We start from the raw sequence: 26540 nt of genomic DNA, 5'->3' as shown, positions 1-26540 counted from the left end.
TGACAGCTTTACTACTTTTTTTCCGATTTGGATTCCTTTTATTTCCTTTTCTTCTCTGATTGCTGTGGCTAAAACTTCCAAAACTATGTTGAATAAGAGTGGTGAGAGTGGGCAACCTTGTCTTGTTCCTGACCTTAGTGGAAATGCTTTCAGTTTTTCACCATTGAGGACAATGTTGGCTGTGGGCTTGTCATATATGGCCTTTATTATGCTGAGGAAAGTTCCCTTTATGCCTACTTTCTTCAGGGTTATCATAAATGGGTGTTGAATTTTGTTGAAAGCTTTCTCTGCATCTATTGAGATGATCATATGGTTTTTCTCTTTCAGTTTCTTAATATGGTGTATCACGTTGATTGCTTTGCATATACTGAAGAATCCTTGTATTACTGGAATAAATCCCACTTGATCATGTTGTATGATCCTCTTAATGTGCTATTGGATTCTGTTTGCTAGTATTTTGTTGAGGATTTTTGCATCTATGTTCATCAGTGATATTGGCCTGTAGATTTCTTTCTTTGTGATATCCTTGTCTGGTTTTGTTATCAATGTGATGGTGGCCTCATATATGAGTTTGGGAGTTTTCCTCCCTCTGCTATGTTTTGGAAGAGTTTGAGAAGGACAGGTGTTAGCTCTTCTCTAAATGTTTGATAGAATTCGCCTGTGAAGCCAACTGGTCCTGGGCTTTTGTTTGTTGGAAGATTTTTAATCGCAGTGTCAATTTCAGTGCTTGTGATTGGTCTGTTCATATTTTCTATTTCTTCCTGATTCAGTCTTGGCTGGTTGTGCATTTCTCAGAATTTGTCCATTTCTTCCAGTTGCCCATTTTATTGGCATAGAGTTGCTTGTAGTAATCTCTCATGATCTTTTTTATTTCTGCAGTGTCAGTTGTTACTGCTCCTTTTCCATTTCTCATTCTATTGATTTGAGTCTTCTCCCTCTTTTTGTGATGAGTCTGGCTAATGGTTTATCAATTTTGTTTACCTTCTCAAAGAACCAGCTTTTAGTTTTATCTATATTTGCTATCGATTCCTTCATTTCTTTTTCATTTATTTCTGATCTGACTTTTATGATTTCTTTCCTTCTGCCAACTTTGGGGTTTTTTTCTTTTTCTTTCTCTAACTGCTTTAGCTGCAAGGTTAGGTTGTTTACTTGAGATGTTTCCTGCTTCTTAAGGTAGGATTGTATTGCTATAAACTTCCCTCTTAGAACTGCTTTTGCTGCATCCAATAGGTTTTGGGTCGTCGTGTCTCCATTGTCATTTGTTTCTAGGTATTTATTTATTTCCTCTTTGATTTCTTCAGTGTTCACTTCGTTATTAAGTAGTGTACTGTTTATCCTCCATGTGTTTGTATCTTTTACAGATATTTTCCTGTAATAGATAACTGGTCTCAGAGCGTTGTGGTTGGAAAAGATACTTGATACAATTTCAATTTTCTTAAATTTACTAAGGCTTAATTTGTGACCCAAGATATGATCTATACTGGAGAATGTTCCATGAACACTTAAGAAAAATGTGTATTCTGTTGTTTTTGGATGGAATGTCCTATAAATATCAATTAAGTCCACCTTGTTTAATGTATCATTTAAAGCTTGTGTTTCCTTATTTATTTTCATTTTGGATGATCAGGACATTGGTGAAAGTGGAGTGTTAAAGTCCCCAACTATGAACGTGTTACTGTCAATTTCCCCTATGATGGCTGTTAGTATTTGCTTTATGTATTGAGGTGCTATGTTGGGCGTATACGCATTTACGATTGTTATATGTTCCTCTTAGATTCATCCTTTGATCATTATGTAGTGTCCTTCTTTGTCTCTTGCAATAGTCTTTATTTTAAAGCCTGTTTTGTCTGATATGAGAATTTCTACTCCAGCATTCTTTTGGTTTCCATTTGCATGAAATATCTTTTTCTATCCCCTTACTTCCAGTCTGTATGTGTCTCTAGGTCGGAAGTGGGTCTCTTGTAGACAGCAAATATATGGGTCTTGTTTTTGTATCCATTCAGCCAATCTGTGTCTTTTGCTGGGAGCATTTAGTCCATTTACATTTAAGGTAATTATCAATATGTATGTTCCTATTCCCATTTTCTTAATTGATTTGAGTTAGTTATTGTAGGCCTTTCCCTTCTCTTGTGTTTCTTGACTAAAGAAGTTCCAGTTGTAAAGCTGGTTTGGTGGTGCTGAACTCTCTCAGCTTTTGCTTGTCTGTAAAGGTTTTAATTTCTCCATCAAATCTGAATGAGATCCTTGCTGGGTAGAGTAGTTTTGGTTGCAGGTTTTTCTCCTTCGTCACTTTAAATATGTCCTACCAGTCCCTTTTGGCTTGCAGAGTTTCTACTGAAAGATCAGCTGTTAACCTTATGGGGATTCCCTTGTGTGTTATTTGTTGTTTTTCCCTTGCTGCTTTTAATATGTTTTCTTTGTATTTAATTTTTGACAGCTTGATTAATACTTGTCTTGGTGTATTTCTCCTTGGATTTAACCTGTATGGGACTCTCTGTGCTTCCTGGACTTGAATGACTATTTCCTTTCCCATATTTCCCATATTACGGGAGTTTTCAACTATAATCTCTTCAAATATTTTCTCAGTTCCTTTCTTTTTCTCTTTTTCTTCTGGAATCCCTATAATTCGAATGTTGGTGTGTTTAATGTTGTCCCAGAGGTCTCTGAGACTGTCCTCAGTTCTTTTCATTCCTTTTTCTTTATTCTGCTCTGCAGTAGTTATTTCCACTATTTTATCTTCCAGGTCACTTATCCATTCGTTCTTCTGCCTTAGTTATTCTGCTATTGATCCCATCTAGAGTATTTTTCATTTCATTTATTGTGTTGTTCATCATTGTTTATTTCATCTTTAGTTCTTCTAGGTCCTTGTTAAATGTTTCTTGCATTTTGTCTATTCTATTTCGAAGGTTTTGGTTTACTATCATTATTCTGAATTCTTTTTCAGGTAGACTGCCTAATTTCTCTTCATTTGTTAGGTCTGGTGGGTTTTTAGATTGCTCCTTCATTTGCTGTGTGTTTTTCTGTCTTCTCATTTTGCTTATCTTACTGTGTTTGGGGTCTCCTTTTTGCGGGCTGCAGGTTCGTATGTTCCGTTGTTTTTGGTGTCTGTCCCCAGTGGCTAAAGTTGGTTCAGTGGGTTGTGTAGGCTTCCTGGTGGAGGGGACTAGTGCCTGTGTTCTGGTGGATGAGGCTGGATCTTGTCTTTCTGGTGGGCAGGTCCACGTCTGGTGCTGTTTTGGGGTGTCTGTGGACTTATGATTTTAGGCAGCCTCTCTGCTAATGGGTGGGGTTGTGTTCCTGTCTTGCTACTTGTTTGGCATAGGATGTCCAGCACTGTAGCTTGCTGGTCATTGAGTGAAGCTGGGTGCTGGTGTTGAGATGGAGATCTCTGGGAGATTTTTGCCATTTGATATTATGTGCAGCTGGGAGATCTCTTGTGGACCAGTGTCCTGAAATTGGCTCTCCCACCTCAGAGGCACAGCACTGACTCCTGGCTGTAGCACCAAGAGCCTTTCATCCACACAGCTCAGAATAAAAGGGAGAAAAAGAAGAAAGAAAGAAAGAGAGAGAGGGAGGGAGGGAGGGAGGGAGGGATGGAGGGAGGGAAGGAAGAAAGAAGACAAAATAAAATAAAGATAAAGTAAAATAAAGTTATTAATATAAAAAAGTTAGTAAGAAAAAAAATTAAAAAGAACAAAACGGACGTACAGAACCCTTGGACAAATGGTGGAAGCAAGGCTATACAGACAAAATGGCACACAGAAGCATACTCATACACACTCACAAAAAGACAAAAAGGGGGAAAAACCATAAATCTTGCTCTCAAAGTCCACCTCCTCAATTTGGGATGATTCGTTGTCTATTCATGTATTCCACAGATGCAGGGTACAGCAAGTTGATTGTGGAGCTTTATCCGCTGCTTCTGAGGCTGCTGGGATTTCCCATTCTCTTCTTTGTTCTCACAGGTCCCAGGGCTCAGCTTTGGATTTGGCCCTGCCTCTGCGTATAGGTCACCGGAGGGCGTCTTTGCTCAGACAGGATGGGGTTAAAGGAGCAGGTGCTTCGGGAACTGTGGCTCACTCAGGCCGGGGAGATGGAGGGGTACGGAGAGCGGGGCGAGCCTGCGGCAGCAGAGGCAAACATAACATTGCACGAGCCTGAGGCGCGTGTTCTCCCGGGGAAGTTGTCCCTGGATCCCGGGACCCTGGCAGTGGCTGGCTGCACTGGCTCCCCGAAATGGGGGTGTGGATAGTGACCTGTGCTCGCACACAGGCTTCTTGGTGGCGGCAGCAGCAGCCTTAGTGTCTCATGGCCGTCTCTGGGGTCCGAGCTGTTAGCCGCAGCTCACGCCCGTCTCTGGAGCTCCTTTAAGCAGCGCTCTTAATCCCCTCTCCTCGCGCACCAGTAAACAAAGAGGGAAGAAAAAGTCTCTTGCCTCTTCCGCAGGTCGAGACTTTTCCCCGGACTCCCTCCCAGCTAGCCATGGCGCACTAATCCCTTTAGGCTGTGTTCACGCCGCCAACCCCAGTCCTCTCCCTGCGCTCCGACCGAAGCCCAAGCCTCAGCTCCCAGCCCCGCCTGCCCCGGCGGGTGAGCAGACAAGCGTCTCGGGCTGGTGAGTGCCATCCGGAACCGATCCTCTGCGGGAATCTCTCCGCTTTGCCCTCCGCAGCCCTGTTGCTGGGCTCTCCTCTGCGGCTCCGAAGCTTCCCCCTCCGCCACCTGCAGTGTCCACCCGCGAAGGGGTTTCTAGTGTGTGGAAAACTTTCCTCCTTCATGGCTCCCTCCCACTGGTGCAGGTGCCGTCCCTATTCTTTTGTCTCTGTTTATTCTTTTAACAAGAAACTAGAAGAACTAAAGAGCGAACAGTAAATGAAATTAAAAATTCTCTAGAAGGAATCAATAGCAGAATAACTGAGGCAGAAGAATGGATAAGTGACCTGGAAGATAAAATAGTGGAAATAACTACCACAGTGCAAAATAAAGAAAAAAGAATCAAAAGAATTAAAGACAGACTCAGAGACTTCTGGGACAACACTGAACGCACCAACATTCGAATTATAGGGGTCCCAGAAGAAGAAGAGAAAAACAAAGGGACTAAGAAAATATTTGAAGAGATTATACTTGAAAAATTCCCTAATATGGGAAAGGAAATAGTCATTCAAGTCCAGGAAGTACAGAGAGTCCCATATAGGATAAATCCAAGAAGAAACATGCCAAGACACATATTAATCAAACTATCAAAAATTAAATACAAAGGAAAAATATTAAAAGCAGCACAGGAAAAGCAACAAATAACATACAAGGGAATCCCCACAAGGTTTATAGCTGATCTTTCAGCAGAAACTCTGCAAGCCAGAAGGGTGTGGCAGGACATATTTAAAGTGATGAAAGGGAAAAACCTGCAACCAAGATTACTCTACCCAGCAAGGATCTCACTCAGATTCGAGAGAGAAATTAAAACCTTTACAGACAAGCAAAAGCTAAGAGAATTAAGCACCACCAAACCAGCTTTACAACAAACACTAAAGGAACTCCCCTAGGCAGGAAACATAGGAGACGAAAAAGACCAAAATAACAAACCCAAAACATTAAGAAAATGGTAATAGAAACATACATATCAATCATTACCTTAAATGTAAATGGATTAAATGCTCCAACCAAAACACACAGACTGGCTGAACGGATACAAAAACAAGACCCATATATATGCTGTCCACAAGAGACCCACATCAGACCTAAGGACAGATATAGACTGAAAGTAAGCGGATAGAAAAAGATATTCCATGCAAATGGAAATCAAAATAAAGCTGGAGTAGAAATTCTCATATCAGACAAAATGAACTTTAAAATAAAGACTACTACAAGACACAAAGAAGGACACTACATAATGATCAAGGGATCGATCCAAGAAGACTTAACAACTGTAAATATTTATACACCCAACATAGGAGCACCTCAATACAAAAGGCATATGCTAACAGCCATAAAAGGGGAAATTAACAGTAACACAATCATAGTAGGGGTCTTTAACACCCCACTTTCACCAATGGATAGATCATCCAAAATGGAAATAAATAAGGAAACACAAGCTGCAAATGATACATTAAACAAGATGAACTTAAATGATATTTCTAGAATGTTCCATCCAAAAACAACAGAATACACTTTCTTCTCAAGTGCTCATGGAACATTCTCCACGATAGGTCATATCTTGGGTCACAAATGAAGCCTTGGTAAATTTAAGAAAATTGAAACCATATCAAGTATCTTTTCCGACCACAACGCTATGAAACTGGATAGCAATTACAGGAAAAAAATCTGTAAAAAATACAAACACATGGAAGCTAAACAACACACTACTTAATAACCAAAAGATCACTGAAGAAATCAAAAAATACCTAGAAATAAATGACAATGAAAACACGATGACCCAAAATCTATGGGATGCAGAACAAGCAGTTCTAAAAGGGAAGTTTATAGCAATACAGTCCTACATCAAGAAACAAAAAATATTTCAAATAAACAACCTAACCGTACACCTAACGCAGTTAGAGAAAGAAGAAGAAAAAAATCCCAGTGTTAGCAGAAGGTAAGAAATCATAAAGGTCAGATCAGAAATAAATGAAAAGGAAATGAAGTAAACAAGAGCAAAGATCAATAAATCTAAACGCTGGTTTTTGAGAAGATAAACAAAATTGATAAACCATTAGCCAGACTCATCAAGAAAAAAAGGGAGAAGACTCAAATGAACAGAATTAGAAATGAAAAAGAAGTACCAACTGACACTGCAGAAATAAAAAAAATCATGAGAGATTACTCCAAGCAACTCTATGCCAATAAAATGGACACCCTGGAGGAAATGGAAAAACACTTAGAAAAGCACAACCTTCCGAGACTGAACCAGGAAAAAATAGAAAATATGAACAGACCAATCACATGCACTGAAATTGACACTGTGATTAAAAATCTTCCAACAAACAAAAGCCCAGGACCAGATGGCTTCACGGGTGAATTCTATCAAACATTTAGAGAAGAGGTAACACCTATCCCTATCAAACTCTTCCAAAATATAGCAGAGGGAGGAACACTCCCAAACTCATTCTATGAGGCCACTATCACCATGATACCAAAACCAGACAAAATGTCACAAAGAAAGAAAACTACAGGCCAATATCACTGATGAACACAGATGCAAAAATCCTCAACAAAGTACTAGCAAACAGAATCCAACAGCACATGAAAACGATCATACACCATGATCAAGTGGGGTTTTTCCACGAATGCAATGATTCTTCAATATACTTAAATCAATCAATGTGATATACCATATTAACAAACTAAAGGAGAAAAACCATACGATCATCTCAATCGATGCAGAGAAAGCTTCTGACAAAATTCAACACCCATTTATGATAAAAACCCTGCAGAAAGTAGGCATAGAGGAAACTTTCCTCAGCATAATAAAGGCCATATATGACAAACCCACAGCCAACATCATCCTCAGTGGTGAAAAACTGAAACCATTTCGACTAAGATCAGAAACAAGACAAGGTTGCCCACTCTCACCACTCTTATTCAATACAGTTTTGGAAGTTTTAGCCACAGCAATCAGAGAAGAAAAAGAAATAAAAGGAATCAAATTGGAAAAGAAGAAGTAAAGCTGTCACTGTTTGCACATGACATGATACTACACGTAGAGAATCCTAAAGATGCTACCAGAAAACTACTAGAGCTTATCAATGAATCTGGTAAAGTAGCAGGATGCAAAATTAATGCACAGAAATCTCTGGCATTCCTATACATTAATGATGAAAAATCTAAAAGTGAAATTACAAAACACTCCTATGTACCACTGCAACAAAAAGAATAAAATATCTCGGAATAAACCTACCTAAGGAGACAAAAGACCTGTATGCAGAAAGCTATAAGACACTGATGAAAGAAATTAAAGATGATACAAATAGATGGAGAGATATACCATGTTCTTGGATTGGAAGAATCAACATTGTGAAAATGACTCTACTACCCAAAGCAATACCACTGGCATATTTCACAGAAGTAGAACAAAAAATTTCACAATTTGTATGGAAACACAAAAGACCCCGAATAGCCAAAGCAATCTTAAGAACGAAAAATGGAGCTGGAGGAATAAGGGTCCCTGACTTCAGACTATACTACAAAGCTACAGTAATGAAGACAGTATGGTACTGGCACAAAAACAGAAAGATAGATCAATAGAACAGGAGAGAAAGCCCAGAGATAAAGCCATGCACATATGGTCACCTTATCTTTGATAAAGGAGGCAGGAATATACAGTGGAGAAAAGACAGCCTCTTCAATAAGTGGTGCTGGGAAAACTGGACAGGTACATGTAAAAGTATGAAATTAGAACACTCCCTAACACCATACACAAAAATAAACTCAAAATGAATTAAAGACCTAAATGTTAGGCCAGAAACTATCAAACTCTTAGAGGAAAACATAGGCAGAACACTCTATGACATAAATCACAGCAAGACCCTTTTTGACCCACCTTCTAGAGAAATGGAAATAAAAACAAAAGGGACCTAATGAAACTTAAAGGCTTTTGCACAGCAAAGGAAACCATAAACAAGAACAAAAGACAACCCTCAGAATGGGAGAAAATATTTGCAAATGAAGCAACTGACAAAGGATTAATCTCCAAAATTTATAAGCAGCTCATGCAGCTCAATAACAAAAAAACAAACAGCCCAATCCAAAAACGGGAAGAAGACCTAAATAGACATTTCTCCTAAGAAGATATACAGACTGCCAACAAACACATGAAAGAATGCTCAACATCATTAATCATTAGAGAAATGCAAATCAAAACTACAATGAGATATCATCCCACACCAGTCAGAATGGCCATCATCAAAATATCTAGAAACAATAAAGGCTGCAGAGGGTGTGGAGAAAAGGGAACACTCTTGCACTGCTGGTGGGAATGCGAATTGGTACAGCCACTATGGAGAACAGTATGGAGGTTCCTTAAAGAACTACAAACAGAACTACCATAGGACCCAGCAATCCCACTACTGGGCATATACCCTGAGAAAACCATAATTCAAAAAGAGTCATGTACCAAAATGTTCACTGCAGCTCTATTTACAATAGCCCGGAGATGGAAACAACCTAAGTGCCCATCTTCGGATGAATGGATAAAGAAGATGTGGCACATATATACAATGGAATATTACTCAGCCATAAAAAGAAACGAAATTGGACTACTTGTAATGAGGTGGATAGACCTAGAGTCTGTCATACAAAGTAAGTCAGAAAGAGAAAGACAAATACCATATGTTAACACAAATATATGGAATTTAAGAAAAAAAATGTCATGAAGAAACTAGGGGTAAGACAGGAATAAAGACACAGACCTGCTAAAGAGCGGACATGAGGATATGGGGAGGGGGAAGGGTGAGCTGTGACAAAGTGAGAGAGAGGCATGGACATATATACACTACCGAATGTAGATAGCTAGTGGGAAGCAGCTGCATAGCACAGGGAGATCAGCTCGGTGCTTTGTGACTGCCTGGAGGGGTGGGATAGGCAGGGTGGGAGGGAGGGAGACGCAAGAGGGAAGAGATATGGGAACATGTATATGTATAACTGATTCAGTTTGTTATAAAGCAGAAACTAACATACCACTGTAAAGCAATTTTACCCCAATAAAGATGTTAAAAAAAAAAAAACTCAATCCAAAATTGGGCAGAAGACCTAAACAGACATTTCTCCAAAGAAGATATACAGATGCCAACAAACACATGAAAGAATACTCAACATCATTAATCATTAGAGAAATGCAAATCAAAACTACAATGAGATATCATCTCAAACCGATCACAATGGCCATCATCAAAAAATCTAGAAACAATAAATGCTGGAGAGGGTGTTGAGAAAAGGGAACACTTGTGCACTGTTGGTAGGAATGTAAATTGTTACAGCCACTATGGAGAACAGTATGCAGGTTCCTTAAAAAACTAAAAACAGAACTACCATACGACCCAGCAATCCCACTACTGAGCATATACTCTGAGAAAACCATAATTCAAAAAGAGTCATGTACCAAAGTATTCATTGCAGCTCTATTTACATTAGCCAGGACATGGAAGCAACCTAATGGTCCATCAACAGATGAATGGATAAAGAAGATGTGGCACATATATACAACGGAATATTACTCAGCCCTAAAAAAAACGAAATTGAGTTATTTGTAGTGAGGTGGACGGACCTAGAGTCTGTCATACAGAGTGAAGTAAGTCAGAAAGAGAAAAAGAAATACCATATGCTAACACATATATATGGAATCTAAAAAAAAAAAAAATGTCATGAAGAACCTAGGGGCAAGACGGGAATAAATACACAGACCTACTAGAGCATGGACTTCAGGATATGGGGAGGGGGAAGGGTAAGCTGTGACAAAGTGAGAGAGTGCCATGGACATATATACACTACCAAACGAAAAATAGCTATCTAGTGGGAAGCAGCCGCATAGCACAGGGAGATCTGCTCGGTGCTTTATGACCACCTAGAGGGGTGGGATACGGAGGGTGGGAGGGAGGGAGATGCAAGAGGGAAGAGATATGGGAACATAGGTATATGAATAACTGATTCACTTTGTTATAAACAGAAACTAAGACACCACTGTAAAGGAATTATACTCCAATTAAAATGTTAAAAAAAAAAATCTTTCACAAACAAAAGCACAGGACCAGATGGTTTCACAGAAGAATTCTATCCAACATTTAGAGAAGAGCTAACACCTATCCTTCTCAAACTCTTCCAAAATATAGCAGACGGAGGAATACTCCCAAACTCATTCTATGAGGCCACCATCATCTTGACACCAAAACCAGACAAAGATGTCACAAAAAAAGAAAGCTACAGGCCAATATCACTGATGAACACAGATGCAAAAATGCTCAGTAAAATACTAGCAAACAGAATCCAACAGCACATTAAAAGGATCATACACCATAATCAAGTGGGGTTTATCTCTGGAATGCAAGGATTCTTCAATATCCGCAAATCAATCAATGTGATACAGCATATTAACAAACTGAAGGAGAAAAACCATATGATCATCTCAAGAGATGCAGAAAAAGCTTTTGACCAAATTCAACACCCATTTATGATAAAAACCCTTCAGAAAGTGGGCATAGAGGGAACTTACCTCAACATAATAAAGGCCATATATGACAAACCCACAGCCAACATTGTCCTCAATGGTGAAAAACTGAAACCATTCCCACTAAGATGAGGAACAAGACAAGGATGTCCACTCTCCCCACTATTATTCAACATAGTTTGGAAGTTTTAGCCACAGCAATCACAGAAGAAAAAGCAATAAAAGGATTCCAAATCAGAAAGGAAAAAGTAAAATTGTCACTCTTTGCAGATGACAAGACACTACACATAGAGAATCCTAAAGATGCTACCAGAAAACTACTAGAGCTAATCAATGAATTTGGTAAAGTAGCAGGATACAAAATTAATGCACAGAAATCCCTTGCATTCCTATACACTAATGATGAAAAATCTGAAAGAAACATTAAGGAAACACTCACATTTACCACTGCAACAAAAATAATAAAATACTTAGGAATAAACCTACCTATGGAGACAAAAGACCTGTATGCAGAAAATTATAAGACACTGATGAAAGAAATTAAACATGATACAAACAGATGAAGAGATATACCATGTTCTTGGACTGGAAGAATCAACATTTTGAAAATGACTGTACTACCCAAAGCAATCTACAGATTTAATGCAATCCCTATCAAACTACCACTGGCATTTTTCACAGAACTAGAACAAAAAATTTCACAGTTTGTATGGAAACATAAAAGACCCCAAATAGCCAAAAGCAATCTTCAGAAAGAAATACGGAGCTGGAGAAATCAGGGTCCCTGACTTCAGACTATACTACAAAGCTACAGTAATGAAGACAGTATGGTACTGGCACAAAAACAGAAATAGAGATCGATGGAACAGGAGAGAAAGCACAGATATAAAACCACTCATATATGGTCACCTTATCTTTGATAAAGGAGGCAGAAATATACAATGGAGAAAAGGCAGCCTATTCAATAAGTGGTGCTGTGAAAACTAGACAGCTACATGTAAAAGAATGAAATTAAACACTTCCTAACACCATACACAAAAATAAACTCAAAATGGATTAAAGACCTAAATGTAAGGTCAGACACTATCAAACTCTTAGAGGAAAACATAGGCAGAACACTCTATGACATAAATCATAGCAAGATCCTCTTTGACCCACCTCCTAGAGAAATGGAAATAAAAACAAAAATAAACAAATGAGACCTAATGAAACTTAAAAGCTTTTGCATTGCAAAGGAAACCATAAACAAGACGAAAGGACAACCCTCAGAATGGGAGAAAATATTTGCAAACACAGCGTCTAACAAAGGATTAATCTCCAAAATATACAAGCAGCTTGTGCAGCTCAATATGAAAACAACAAAACAATCCAATCCAAAAGTGGACACAACACCTAAATAGACATCTCCAAAGAAGATATACAGATTGCCAAGAAACACATGAAAGGATGTTCAACATCACTAATCATTAGAGAAATGCAAATCAAAACTACAATGAGGCACCACCTCACACCGGTCGGAATGGCCATCATCAAAAAATCTACAAACAATAAATGTTGGAGAGGGTGTAGAAAAAAGGGAACCCTCTTGCACTGTTGGTGGGAATGTAAATTGATACAGCCCCTATGGAGAACAGTATGGAGCTTCCTTCAAAAACTAAAAATGGAACTACCATACGACCCAGCAATCCTACTACTGGGCATATACCCTGAGAAAACCATTCAAAAGAGTCATGTACCACAATGTTCACTGCAGCTCTATTTACAATAGCCAGGACACGGAAGCAACCTAAGTGTCCATCGACAGATGAAAGGATAAAGAAGATGTGGCACATATATACAATGGAATATTACTCAGCCCTAAAAAGAAACGAAATTGAGTTATTTGTAGTGAGGTGTATGGACCTAGAGTCTGTCATACAGAGTGAAGTAAGTCAGAAAGAGAAAAACAAATACTGTATGCCAACACATATTTATGAAATCTTAAAAAAAAAAAAATTGGTTCTGAAGAACCTAGGGGCAGGACAGGAATAAAGACGCAGATGTAGAGAATGTACTTGAGGACATGGGGAGGGGGAAGGGTAAGCTGGGATGAAGTGAGAGAGTGACACGGGCATATATACACTACCAAATGTAAAATAGATAGCTAGTGGGAAGCAGCTGCACAGCACAGGGAGATCAACTCTGTGCTCTGTTTCCAACTAGAGGGGTGGGATAAGGAGGGTGGAAGGAAGATGCAAGAAGGAGGAGATATGGGGATATATGTATACATATAGCTGATGCACTTTGTTATACAGCAGAAACTAACACACCACTGTAAAGCAATTATACTCCACCAAAGATGTTAAAAAAAAGAAGAAATGTAAGGCTGACCTTACATAACTGATTCGGTTATGTGGACTATATTTAATTATATAAATTAAACCCAAGACTTTGAAAAATTGATGGATTAGTCAATTTTAGAGGAGTCCTGAACTTTTAAGATATACGAAGAAAGGTAATATGCACATTTTAAAACTCTTTTTATTCCAGAAGCATTCTAATCATTTAGTTCTAAAAACAGAATTGAATACCACCAAGTTACTCAAATGGCAAGAGAGTTAAAACAGAAAAGTTCCAAAGATTTCAAAGAGAAGCAGACAGATCAAAATCTTTTCGTTTTAATGTTTTCAAAAATGTATTTTGCAATTATAAATTGGTTTTTACTGTAGTAATATTTTAAATGGTCCCAAAATATAGGAATGGTTATGAAAATTACGATATATATATATACATTATGTAGCCATCAAAAATGTTTATGAAGATCTTATAACATCATGAGAAGATGTTTGTTGCAATGGTAAGTTAAAAGAGCAGAACTCAAAATTCCATATATAGTATAATCCCAGCTAAATTTTAAAAATCATTTAGAAGAAAAAAATATTAAAAGGAAATATACCAAAATATTAACAGGAGAAGTTTGAGTAGTGGAGAAAGGGTTTGTTTTCCTATTTTTTTCTCTTTTCTTTATGACATTTACAATGGAGAAAGTATAATACTAATTTTTTCTAAGTTCTATACAAAGATAATTTTATAAGGTCACTTAATCTAGCCATTACTGAGGTAACAGAAAAAAGCATTTAAACAAGTCATTAAGCTATCACATTTTAAGTGTAAAATTCGGTAAAAATTGGATTGAAAGTAGGCAAATTCTCACCTCAAGGCCGATCATTTTAATTTGACAACTGAGTTTTAATGAAACCATTAAAGTAGACTTCCCAGGACTTCCATGGTGGTGCAGTGGATAGGACTCCGAGCTCCCAACGCAGGGGGCCCAGGTTCAATTCCTGGTCAGGGAACTATATCCTACATGCATGCTGCAACTAAGAGATCGTATGCCAAAACTGGGGAGCCCTTGTGCCACAACTAAGGAGCCAGCAATCCGCAACTAGGGAGGCTGCCTGCTGAAACTAAGGAGCCCTGGAGCTGCAACTAAGGAGCCCATGTGCCACAACTAAGGACCCCACCTGCGGCAACTAAGACCTGGTGCAACCAAATAAATAAATATTTTTTTAAAAAGATGTTTAGGGGGCTTCCCTGGTGGTGCAGTGGTTGACAGTCCGCCTGCCAGTGCAGAGGGCGCGGGTTCATGCCCTGGTCCGGGAGGATTCCACGTGCCGCGGAGCAGCTAGGCCCATGAGCCATGGCCATTAAGCCTGCGCGTCCGGAGCCTGTGCTCCGCAACGGGAGAGGCCACAGCAGTGAGGGGTCCGTGTACCACAAAAAAAAAAAAAAAAAAGATGTTTAGGGTCTTCCCTGGTGGTGCAGTGGTTAAGAATCTGCCTGCCAATGCAGGGGATACGAGTTCGAGCCGTGGTCCGGGACGACCCCACATGTCATGGAGCAACTAAGCCTTTGCACCACAACTAATGAGCCTGTGCTCTAGAGCCCATGTGCCACAACTACTGGAGCCCGCGTGCCACAACTACTGAAGCCTGCGCGCCTAGTGCCCATGCTCTGCAACAAAAGAAGCCACCGCAATGAGAAGCCCGCACACTGCAACACAGAGTAGCCCCCGTTCACCACAACTAGAGAAAGCCCATGCACAGTGACAAAGACCCAACGCAGACAAAAATAAATATTTTAAAAAAAGATGTTTAAAATAAACAAAGTATACTTCCCTATCAAAATCACAGAGAAGATAATCACTAGACAAAAAGATAGAAACAAAAAACAACCTACTACTGAGTTTGTATTTTCCAAATCATACATGTGAGTTAACTCACATAATAAAGGCTGCCAGTGTTACAGATAGCCTGTGTTTATTACATGTTCCTCATAGGCAAAATAGGAAAATAGTGTGGTCTTACTTGTGAAATATGATTGATTGAAGACTCCATCCTTCGAAGTTGGGACGCCTGGATATCCAGCATCTGAAGGACATTGTTGGCCAAGGTATTTATCAGATAGGCAACACTTGCTAAGGACTGGGTGGTGTAGGCTTTGGTTTCTTCTAGGGCTCGCTGCTTATCTGCTGACTAGAAAAACAAACAAACAATCATTACTTCAAAGATAACCCATTCTATCAATCTAATCTTCAAAAATACTCATCAAAACCATTATGTTGCTGAATCTACACACACTAGTGTAAAATGCTTTGAAAACTAATTGTCAGTATTCATGTAAACCCAACAACTAAATTATTGACTTGACTTCACTAATATTTTCACGTTGAATAGTTTCATCTTTGTACAGATGCAAATAAAATCCCAAAGCTGTTGTTTAAAAAATGAGATCCGATGGATATTTTGAGTAATGACAGCAAGTACAGTACATAGCTTCTCAAGGTCCCTGCTTGGAAAGGTAGCATTGATTTGAATGAGTAAATTCTGGCGTACATTTTTCTACTTTCCTGAATTCCTCTTTTCCTTTCACTCTAACACGTAAAATGCATTTATAAAGAAATGTCTGTTTAAAGTAATAATGACAAAATAATAAATAAAAATGACGAAGTAAATAAAATGGTAATAATCATGATAAATAATGATAAAATAAAAGGACACTTTCTTCCCAAGCATCTTAAGTATTATAACCCTATGGAACATAAACTGCCATGTATCATAAACCCTACTTGAAAAACGGAGAGTACACAGTAAAAAGTGGTTAAGTGATTATTTCCAAGGTCACAAAGGAAAGCAATGGTAAAGTTACATATTCTATACTGCTGGCAAACACCATTTTCTTGCCCTAGTTCTACAGAAAGACTCTATGGTTCAGTAGAATGTATACAAGTGTCTGAATCAGAAACCTTTTATCTTAATGTCAGTTCTACTATTACAGCATGTCATATTTTAAGCAGTTGTGAACATCAAGTAAGATAATGAATGTAAAACCACTTTCTAATACTATAAATCATTATATCTAACGACCGTCATTACCTCTTTGAGTAGTCATTAAATGTTCAAAGTCCACTATGTCCCACTCTCCCCTCTCCCACACCGTTTAGGACTCTAAACTTCTTTAGGACTCTAAACTTCTAAACTTAGCTTAGAAAAACAGTCAAATAAGAAAAAGACACAGACAAGGATGTACACTGACAGTTAATGGTGAAAAAGAAAATACATGAGACTGATTAAACAATACATTCATATACTACCTTTATGCAGTAACGAAAATAGTATTGTTATTGTTATATGGAAAAATATCTACAAAATAACTAATTGAAAGAGAGCTGGTTACAAAGTACCTTAACACAATCATCCTAATTTTGTAGGTGCCTGTGTATAAATGTAAGCAACAAGAAAAAAGTCAGAAAAAGTAAGGCCCAAAATGTTAACATAAGTTTTCTCTGAATGTTAGGAATACAATTTGAGTCTTTTAATGCTTTTTAATATGGTCTATTTTTTTTTTTTACCTTGGGCATAAATACTTGTGTTAGCAGAAAAAGTAAAGCTATATTACTTTGTAAACCATAATGCATGCATTAATACAAAAGAGCAAACTTTAAGTGCTCTGTCCTAGTCAACTACTCACAAGTAATATTTGTAAGGAATAAGAGCACCAAAAACAATTTTTTTAATCCTTCTGAAATGTATTTTACATTTGCACACTTATTTAAACAATGATTTTGGGCTCAAGAGATTTATCTTGCTATTTCTAAGCGCCAAATGAAGCTTTAAAGTGTTGAGGCTGCTGCACGTCTGCTGTATGGATAAGTCAACCCTCGTACATTCACTAAGGTTTTATAAGAGCCTAATTTTACAAGAGCGGATATTCTAAGTTTTAGAGTTTTGTGCTTGCTTCAGCAGCACATATTCTAAATTTGAGATTGTTTTCCTATAAAGTTAAGTGCTGAATAAAAACATGAATAAATGCAAACAGAACCTATTTCAATAAAACTGATATCAAAATTGCTACTTTAACCTAGAAGCCTTATAAATGACAATAGAGAAGCTACAATATCTTATTTTACATGTAAGAAATAGTGAACAACACTGTAATAGAGGTTATTTTGTAATTCTTAAACAATGTATAAGTAAACACCTGTGACTATATTCTTATCTTTTGCTACAACCAAGTTTAATTATCACAGTTATAGTTCACGCATTAAAGGCACTATGACACCTCAACCCAGTTATCTAATATTCCTACTTAAATGGGATTAAGTTCCTGAAAAAAAGAAGAAATTTAGATAAAGGAGAAAATTATCACAGGCTTATAGAGGAATATTATAATGTATGCTATGGTAAGTACAAATAGTCCTATGAGAAAAGATTTTTACATAGAATAAAGTGACTTATTGCCAAGATCCATCCTAGGCAATGATCAATCCTTCCTACTTTGTTATTTCTTCACTTTCCCTTATGATACTTTCTTATCTCCACAAGGAGATGTTCCCAAAGACTCTCTTCAGACTACTCTTCTTGCTGTACTTGCAACCCTTAGAAAGAAATTTCACTCCTTCCTTAGCTATCACTTCCAAGCACAGAATTTTTAAATCTGTTTACATCTTAACTTCCATCTCTCCCAAACCCATATTTCTGTTTACATGGCACCTCACCGCGTATGTGCCGTATCAGTGTATCTATAACTCAACCACCTTCCCCAAAACTACTTCCTCCTACTTTTGTTAATAACATTATTACTCCATCACCTCAGATATTTTCCAAGTCTCTGTATCCTACGCCTAATCCGTTTACATGATCCTTACGTTCTATCTGTGCCAACACATCATTTCCTTTCTTTCAACTGCTACTGCCTACATTCTACTTCAGGCCCTCGTTATCTCTTGCCAGGACTACTATACCAGTTTCTAGGTCAGATTGTAGTATCTTACACGTGGTCCTGCAGATTCATCTTTCTAAATCAGTTCTGAAGCCCCCCAGAGCTTCATCTTACATACTTAAATAAAAACTTTACTTATCATTTACAGTCTTCCTTAATATGGCCTAAAACTTATCTTCCATTCAACCCTACTTGAACCTTAGATTACAGTTTAATTAGACTTAACGGTTCACAAAACAGACCTTGGTTTCTTACCTTTGTGCCTTTGCCTATTTTCTTCACCTGAACCCATCAACTTCACCAACAACCCATCCTCTACCTTATCATCCCTGATTGTGATACTGATCATTTCTTACTGAGAATTCCCAAAGGATTTTGTTTTCAGGTTTACGGCACATACTATATAACATCGGGCTGGCCATAAAGTTCATTTGGGTTTTTCGCAAGGTGTTACGGAAAAACCCAAATGAACTTTTGGGCCAACCCAGTATGTGCATGTTTCATTGACCCAAACTCCCACACCCCCTAGTGGAAAGACCTTGAGGGTAAGTATTATGCTTTCACATCACATTACACACAGGCATTACATATTATCTGTTTAAGTGTATCTACCAAAATGTTCCAGAGAATCAAAGTTACTTCTATCACCCAATAGGCAGTGAGGGTGGGGAGGAAGAAGTGATATAAGAAAGATTTCTTTGACCTCCAGAAGCTTTGGCACCATCCATGGTACTCATGGCTTACTGTGTACCCCTAAAAAGAAAGTTCAAACTTGTTTTTCAATTTGATGCTCTAGGATGGGTGCTGAGAAATATGAAGAATAAGAACGTTGCATCCTCTAGAGCAGCTCAAGACTATAGTATTATTACCACTAGGTTACTCCCAATATTTATTTTTCCTTTTCACTTCTACTAATAGGAAAACAGATTTGGTAGAGATTTAAGTATATAGATAATGGGGAGGGGGCAGGAAAACAATGATAATATTTAAGACGGACGTGTATGGACATGCAGGAGAGAATTCTCCTCTACAGATCACACCCTTGAGATCTACTGTCCGTTTCTTTCTCTTTTCCAGCAGTAAATCTCTCACCCACTCTAGTCCAGCCTATTACTCTACTTGTATGTAATGTAATTATTTTTGCTCTGGGTATAAACTATTACCACATTAGTTAAAGTACAGGTACTAAGTTCTCATTCAATCAGTTATCTAAAGTATTAAACAATTTCTTCTAGACCTGCCATGATTAATTTCATTTCATCAGTTCCTTTCAATAAACCCTTATTGACTGAATGTATATTACATGACAGGCATTGTACTATGTACTAGAATATGAAAATGAAACACGTTCTCTGCACTCAAGAAGATTTTAGTCCAATACAGAGAAAAGCATATAAAACAGAAAATGTCAATGCAGAATGGTCAGGGATATGAATGCCATCCAACTAGGAACACTATCTTATATGACCATCCAAGTGGAGTCTCACAGAACGGAGTTAATCCTGCCAAGCAGGAGTAAGAGAAGATATTCCAGGCAGAGCAAACAGCCTGAACAAGGGCACAGAGGCATGAAAAAGATTCCTGAATCCAGAACACATGTAAGTTTGGTATTATTAACATATCATCAGTTCACTACTGCCCCTACTTTAAGACTGAGACATGTGCTGTAAGATTAGTATAGTAACTAACCGTTTTCTTTCTCACAAAGTTGTTAAGAAATTAAAATATCACACATATAATTAACCTAGTAAGGTCATGGCAGAGTCATAGCACCTGATTCAATAATGGGGCTGAGGAGAGGGGAGTATTCTTAGATTACCTATTTACTGAGCTTTCAATTCTGCATTCCAAAAAATTTTGTCACTAAACCAAATTGAAAAGAAAGGTCCCATCACTAAATCTCACAGAAATTAAAGTAATAGCTTCTAAAATATATGCCAAGGGCTTCCCTGGTGGTGCAGTGGTTGAGAGTCCACCTGCCAATGCAGGGGACGTGGGTTTGTGCCCTGGTCTGGGAAGATCCCACATGACGCGGAGTGGCTGGGCCCGTGAGCCATGGCCGCTGAGCCTGCGCGTCCGGAGCCTGTGCTCCACAACGGGAGAGGCCACAACAGTGAGAGGCCCGCGTACTGCAAATAATAATAATAATAATAAAATAAAACATATGCCAATCATTATATACAAATAGAAAAATTTTGCCAAAAGACCATACAAAATATTAGAAATATACTTATGTCTTCAGAATTGTTCAAATATTAACTTCTATGATGCCTAAAAGGGAATATATTCATTTGCTTCCAAACTCCTGGATGGAGAATGCAGTCTCCAAAAAAAAGTATGGCATTCAAATTAGAATGAGTCATACAAGTCATAGTGAAAAATAGCAAAGCACAATTAGATAAACATGGACAGTTCACCAAGGAAAGAACACAAGACAAACATGAACATGGGAAAACATTCAGCCACACAAATGATAGGGGGAAAAAAATGACAGAAACAAAGCACCATTTTTACCAAGTAATTAACAAAAAAGTTTTAAAAGAACATACCTGCATCGTTTTAAATTTGCTTTGTGGTTATCTTGCTTTGGAAGACGAAGAAAGAGAAGCACATGCGAAGAATGCCAAATACTCTTATGAAAGGAAAAGTAATACTGAACGTGCCAGGAGACTGCAGAAATCAAGAGAAAGGACTATTTTAAGAGGACAACATGGTCATGCTACTAAGAAGAAAGATGAGGTCAGAAAAGTATCCAGTAAACAACTGTGGCAATATGGAATTGCTTGATGAATTTTTAAAAAGCATTTTTAGCTGAGTAGTAGTGTAGAAATCAGATCAGAATGAATTTTAAGAATTGAGATGGATGCTGGGAAAGCAGCCCTAAGGTCCACAGAGCCGTGGTTCATTAGAGATGCCACTTAGATGTACAACAGGAACTACCAAGGGGAAAGCTGGATGTAGGAGTCCAAAGCTCAGGAGAGAGGTCAGGGTGGGAAATAAACACTTGTCATTGGTGTATAGATAGTACTTACAGCATGAACCTAGAAGAGGATACCTGAGGAGTATAAACGCAAATCTGAGAATTCATCCCTGGGGCATGCCAACATTTCAAGGAAGGACTCTCCTAAAGAGAAGCCAGCAAAGGGAGAACAAAGGAGCAGCCAGTGAGGTAGAAGGAAAGCCTGGGGAATGTGTAATCATGGACTTACGAGAGGAAAATATTCAGGGGAATGTTTTCCTTCAGCTGAGTTGAAAGCTGCTGAGCAAAAAAACAAGATGAGAACAAAGACATGGATCCAACATGGTGCTCATCAGTGACCTTGACAAGTGACACCTCAGGGGATAGACTATCAGGTGGAGGAAGAACTAAGTTTGAGTACCTCAAACCAGAGGACAGATCAACATGGATGCCTGTCCTCAGAGGAATATGGATGATCTTCCCCCAAGCGGATCATTTGTGCTTGCCTTGGAAAGATGAGTCTGATCTGGATGCATAGATGTCTAGGGTGAGACAGGACGTACACAGTTTGCCCAGCCAAGGAACCACGGAATCAGGTCTCCTGGGAGGAGCAAAAACCAGGTGAAGCAGAGAGCACATGGCGGGGAGTTGTGGGTAATACAGCTTGAGCTTCAGTAGAATCTGGTCATGGGTATCGGGAGCTAGCTGGAGGCCCTGAATTCCTGCTCTGGCAGGAGGACCTGTCCTTGAGGAACATGGTGATGGGAATGGGAGAGCCCAAGGAGGAAGAGGAGCTGAATGTGTATATGTTGTGGGGCAGGGTCCGTGGAAGGGGGCCGGAGGGAGAAGAGGTGCCTGGAAGGAGGACCAGTCTGCCAATCTCCTTCTTCCTTCAAGTGCCAATGCCGGCTCTCACCACCTGAGGACATCCTTCTGGAGCCTTTCCAAGGGCATAGTTTAGAGGTCCATCCTCCCCACTCCCATAAGGCCCATTCTGACTCTGGCACAAAAAAATGCTGCCCCTAGGACAAACTGTTTCTAATTCTCACCTGAACAGGTCCTGTTGGTATTTACAACTGCTTCATGATTTCTCTTTCATTCTGAAATCCTACAACACCCGACTTGTATTGAGTGTCTCCTGTATGCCAGATGACTAAGCACATACCAGCATGAGTAGTGAGTGGAGGAGGTGGCGGGAGGCAGGCCTCTCCTGGGTGGAGAGGGTGGCCTTGTGGATTTCAGTCTGATGCTCCCACAGGTGTCGGTGGTTGAGTAACCTCCCTCACTCTTTATCCCACGTCCTCCGGGAATTCACCTCGTGAAACTGTCCTCTCTTCACTATACACCTGGGCCCAGCATGTCCATCTGGGGTGTTTTACGTTCCATTACCTTTTCCATGTTTGGGAGCTTTCATTCTACAGATTAAAAATATTTTTTTCAAATTAAAAAGAAAAAAAGAATTGAAGAAAGCACATATAGACAACTCTTTGTAAAATGTTTGGCCATACAGCAAATTAAAGAAATGGAACCAGCTAGAAGAGAATATAGTGTTAAAGAAAGGTTTATTTTAAGGTGGGAAATACCAGAGCAGTTTTACATGCTGAGATAAACAATCTGATGAGACAGGAAAGGTGGAAGAGGCAAAAGGGTTTAAGGAAAGGAACAAAATATCTGAGAAGGCGAGAGCTCAGATGGAGTGACTAGTCTTTGACTGGAGGAGAATAGTTCTTTTAGAAACTGTCGTCTTTGCAAAAAAGAAAAAGGAGAGTTGCTGCAGTTAAAAGGTTCCCTGGTGGCGCAGTGGCTGAGAGTCCGCCTGCCGATGCAGGGGACGCGGGTGCGTGCCCCGGTCCGGGAGGATCCCACATGCCGCGGAGCGGCTGGGCCCGTGAGCCATGGCCGCTGAGCCTGCGCGTCCGGAGCCTGTGCTCCGCAACGGGAGAGGCCACAACAGTGAGAGGCCCGCGTGCCACAAAAAAAAAAAAAATGTTCATAGATTTTAATCTGCGAAGATGAAGATTCAGTCTAGTAGCTTTAATCTCTGAAGTATGAGGCAGGGCAATATATAAAAATGAAGAGAGAGATTTGTGGATATAAAAAGAGACAGAAGAAAAAAAAAAAGAAAGACATGAAGATAAGACATATTTATCTCAAGGCTTCCCTGGTGGCGCAGTGGTTAAGAATCCGCCTGCCAATGCAGGGGACACGAGTTCGAGCCCTGGTCCAGGAAGATCCCACAGGCCGCGGAGCAACTAAGCCCATGAGCCACAACTACAGAGCCTGTGCTCTAGAGCCCGCGTGCCACAACTACTGAGCCTGTGCTCTAGAGCCCACAAGCCACAAATACTGAGCCCGTGTGCCACAACTACTGAAGCCCACGTGCCTAGAGTCTGTGCTCCACAATCAGAGAAGCCACCACAATGAGAAGCCCGCACACCACAACAAAGAGTAGCCCCTGCTCGCCGCAACTAGAGAAAGCCTGCACTCAGCAATGAAGACCTAATGCAGCCATAAATAAATAAATAAATAATTTTTTTTAAAAAAGGACCATTCTCAATTCTATCTTACTAAAAAAAATTAAAAAAAAAAAAAAAAAAAAAAAAAAAAAAAAAGACATATTTATCTCAGAAAGTGAAAAACAGGGAGGATTAAACGAGATTATGTATGCCAAGAATTTAGCACAGAACTTGGCACAACAGAAGAGCTCAATAAATGATAGACCTTTTTATGTTATCTGATCTCTAGATGTAGAAAATCTTTTAAATATAAAGCAATGGTCAGGAAGGACAACTACGATCTCCAAAACTGCTATATTATAAAAGTTTTTAAATAATATAATAAAGCTTCAAAATATAAACAAGCAAATCAAAACCCTACACCCAACAGGGTAACAAACATGTAAATTTAAATACATAAATTTAAGACAGAAAATTTAAAACCAACTCTGTAAATGACAGTTATATTGAAAAGACGAGCCACAACCTGGTTTAAAATATCTACAAAACATATTTGATAAAGAACCAGCATCCAAAATAGGCACGGAAGTCTGAAAACTCAACAATGAGAAAACAATCAAATTTTTTAATGGGCAAGAGATCTGAACAGATACCTCACCAAAGAAGATATACAGATGGCAAATAAGCATATGAAAAGATTCAACATTACATGTCATGAAGGAATTGCAAACTAAAACAAGATACCACTGCACACCTATTAGAACAGCTAAAATCCAAAACACTGACAACACCAAATGCTGGAGAGGAAGTGGAAGGAGAACTCTCACTCATTGCTGGTGGGAATGCAGAATGGTACAGCCACTCTGGAAGACAGTTTGGCAGTCTATTACAAAACTAAATACACTCTTACCATATGATGCAGTCATCATGCTGCTCAGTATTTACTCAAATGAGCTGAAAATTTATGTTTATACAAATTTTGCAGAAGGATACTCTTATCATATGATCCAGCACTTGGTATTTTCCTAAAAGAGCTGGAAACTTATGTCCACACAAAAACCTACATATAGATATTTATAGAAGCTTTATTCATAATTGCCAAAACTCAAAAGCAACCAAGATGTCCTTGAGTAGGTGAATGGAGAAATAAACAGTGGTACATCAAACAACTGAATACTATTTAGCACTAAAAAGAAATGAGCTATCAAGCCAAGAAAAGACATGGAGGAATAATAAATGTATATTACTAAGTGAAAGAAGCCAATCTGAAAAGGCTGCATACTGTATGAGTTTAACTATATGACATTCTGAAAAAGGCAAAATTATGGAGACAGGAAAAAAGATCAGTGGTTGCCAGGAGTTTGTGGAAAGGGAGGGAGGGATAAATAGGTGGAACCCAGGAGATTTTTAGGGCGGTGAAACTATTCTGTATAATACTGTAATGGTGGGTACATGTCACTCACTATACATTTGTCAAAAATCATAGAATGTGAAACACCGAAAGCAAACCCTAATGTAAACTACAGACTTTAGTTAATAATTACAATATTGGTTCAGCTTTGATAATGTACCACACTAGTGCAGGATGTTAATAAAAGGGGCAACTGGGCGTAGGGGTTTAGGGGCATATGAGAACACTCTGTATTCCATTTTTTCTGTAAAACTAAAACTGGTCTAAAATAAAAGCCCTATAACCAACATTCTTATAAGACAGCTCTATCCCAGCTACCTTCTGTTCTACTTATTTAGCCCATAGAGGAAAAAAAATCAGTATTTTTGCCCCTCCAAACTCTAGAAGTACTGGGTCCTCCCAATACAGCTTCTTCTCTTTGCTCCATTCCAGTAGGATTTAACCTTCAGAATTTTCTCAAGAAAAGTCAAGCAGGGCTTCCCTAGTGGCGCAGTGGTTAAGAATCCACCTGCCAATGCAGGGGACACGGGTTCGAGCCCTGGTCCGGGAAGATCCCACATGCTGCAGAGCAACTAGGCCCGTGCGCCACAACTACCGAGCCTGCACTCTAGAGCCCGCGTGCCATAACTACTGAAGTCCGCGCGCCTAGAGCCCGTGCTCCACAAGAGAAGCCACCACAGTGAGAAGCCCGCGCACCGCAGCTAAGGGTAGCCCCTGCTCACCACAACGAAGACCCAACGCAGCAAAAGGAAAAAAAGAAAAGTCAGGCAACAATTTTCATGCCTACTCCCATATCATGCCCAGTTCAGTCAGGATCTACTCAGATCTCACTCACTCCCTGTGCACAGTTCAAGCATTTCTACAGATTAGCAAACCTCAAACTGGGGATGAAATCTCAATCCTCCTTTTTAGTAGACAACCCCAATTTCTATGACCGATTTTCATAAACCTCTCCTGATGTATGTGGATATGAGGGAGAAACACAGCATTTCTACCACCCTCTTATAAGAAATCTTTATTCGTTTACATACACATATGTAAATGAATGGATATATATACCTATGTATATGTATATTAATGGATATACAGAGAATAAGGGGGTGAAAAGCAGTCTCATCTCTCAGCAGGTCCTATAAGAGTAACATAACAGCCTTTATTAAAATACAGAGGTAATTGTTAAATATTGTCCTCAACTTTGGAGCCTGAACTATAACACCAAGACAACAAAATAAAGTCTCATTTAATATCCTCTTACACAAATAATTAGAAACCATATAAATGTCCAACAACAGGGAAAGA

The 26540-nt window shown here is 39.0% G+C and overlaps 1 protein-coding gene across 8 annotated transcripts in view; it reads right to left on the bottom strand.

Moving 5' to 3' along the window:
* Nucleotides 1-26540, bottom strand: part of ABI2 (abl interactor 2) — a 99975-nt gene that overhangs the window by 54373 nt on the left and 19062 nt on the right. For all 8 annotated transcript variants that reach the window (XM_007454879.1, XM_007454878.1, XM_007454875.1 and 5 more), the window contains exon 2: nt 15502-15669. In XM_007454879.1, the coding sequence (XP_007454941.1) occupies nt 15502-15669 (168 nt within the window). The remainder of the gene's footprint in view (nt 1-15501; nt 15670-26540) is intronic.

Source organism: Lipotes vexillifer, unplaced genomic scaffold, assembly GCF_000442215.2.
Source record: "Lipotes vexillifer unplaced genomic scaffold, Lipotes_vexillifer_v1.1 scaffold313, whole genome shotgun sequence".
NCBI lineage: Eukaryota > Metazoa > Chordata > Mammalia > Artiodactyla > Lipotidae > Lipotes > Lipotes vexillifer.
Note: the sequence above shows the minus strand (reverse complement) of the source record. Positions and strands in the feature narration are given on the sequence as shown.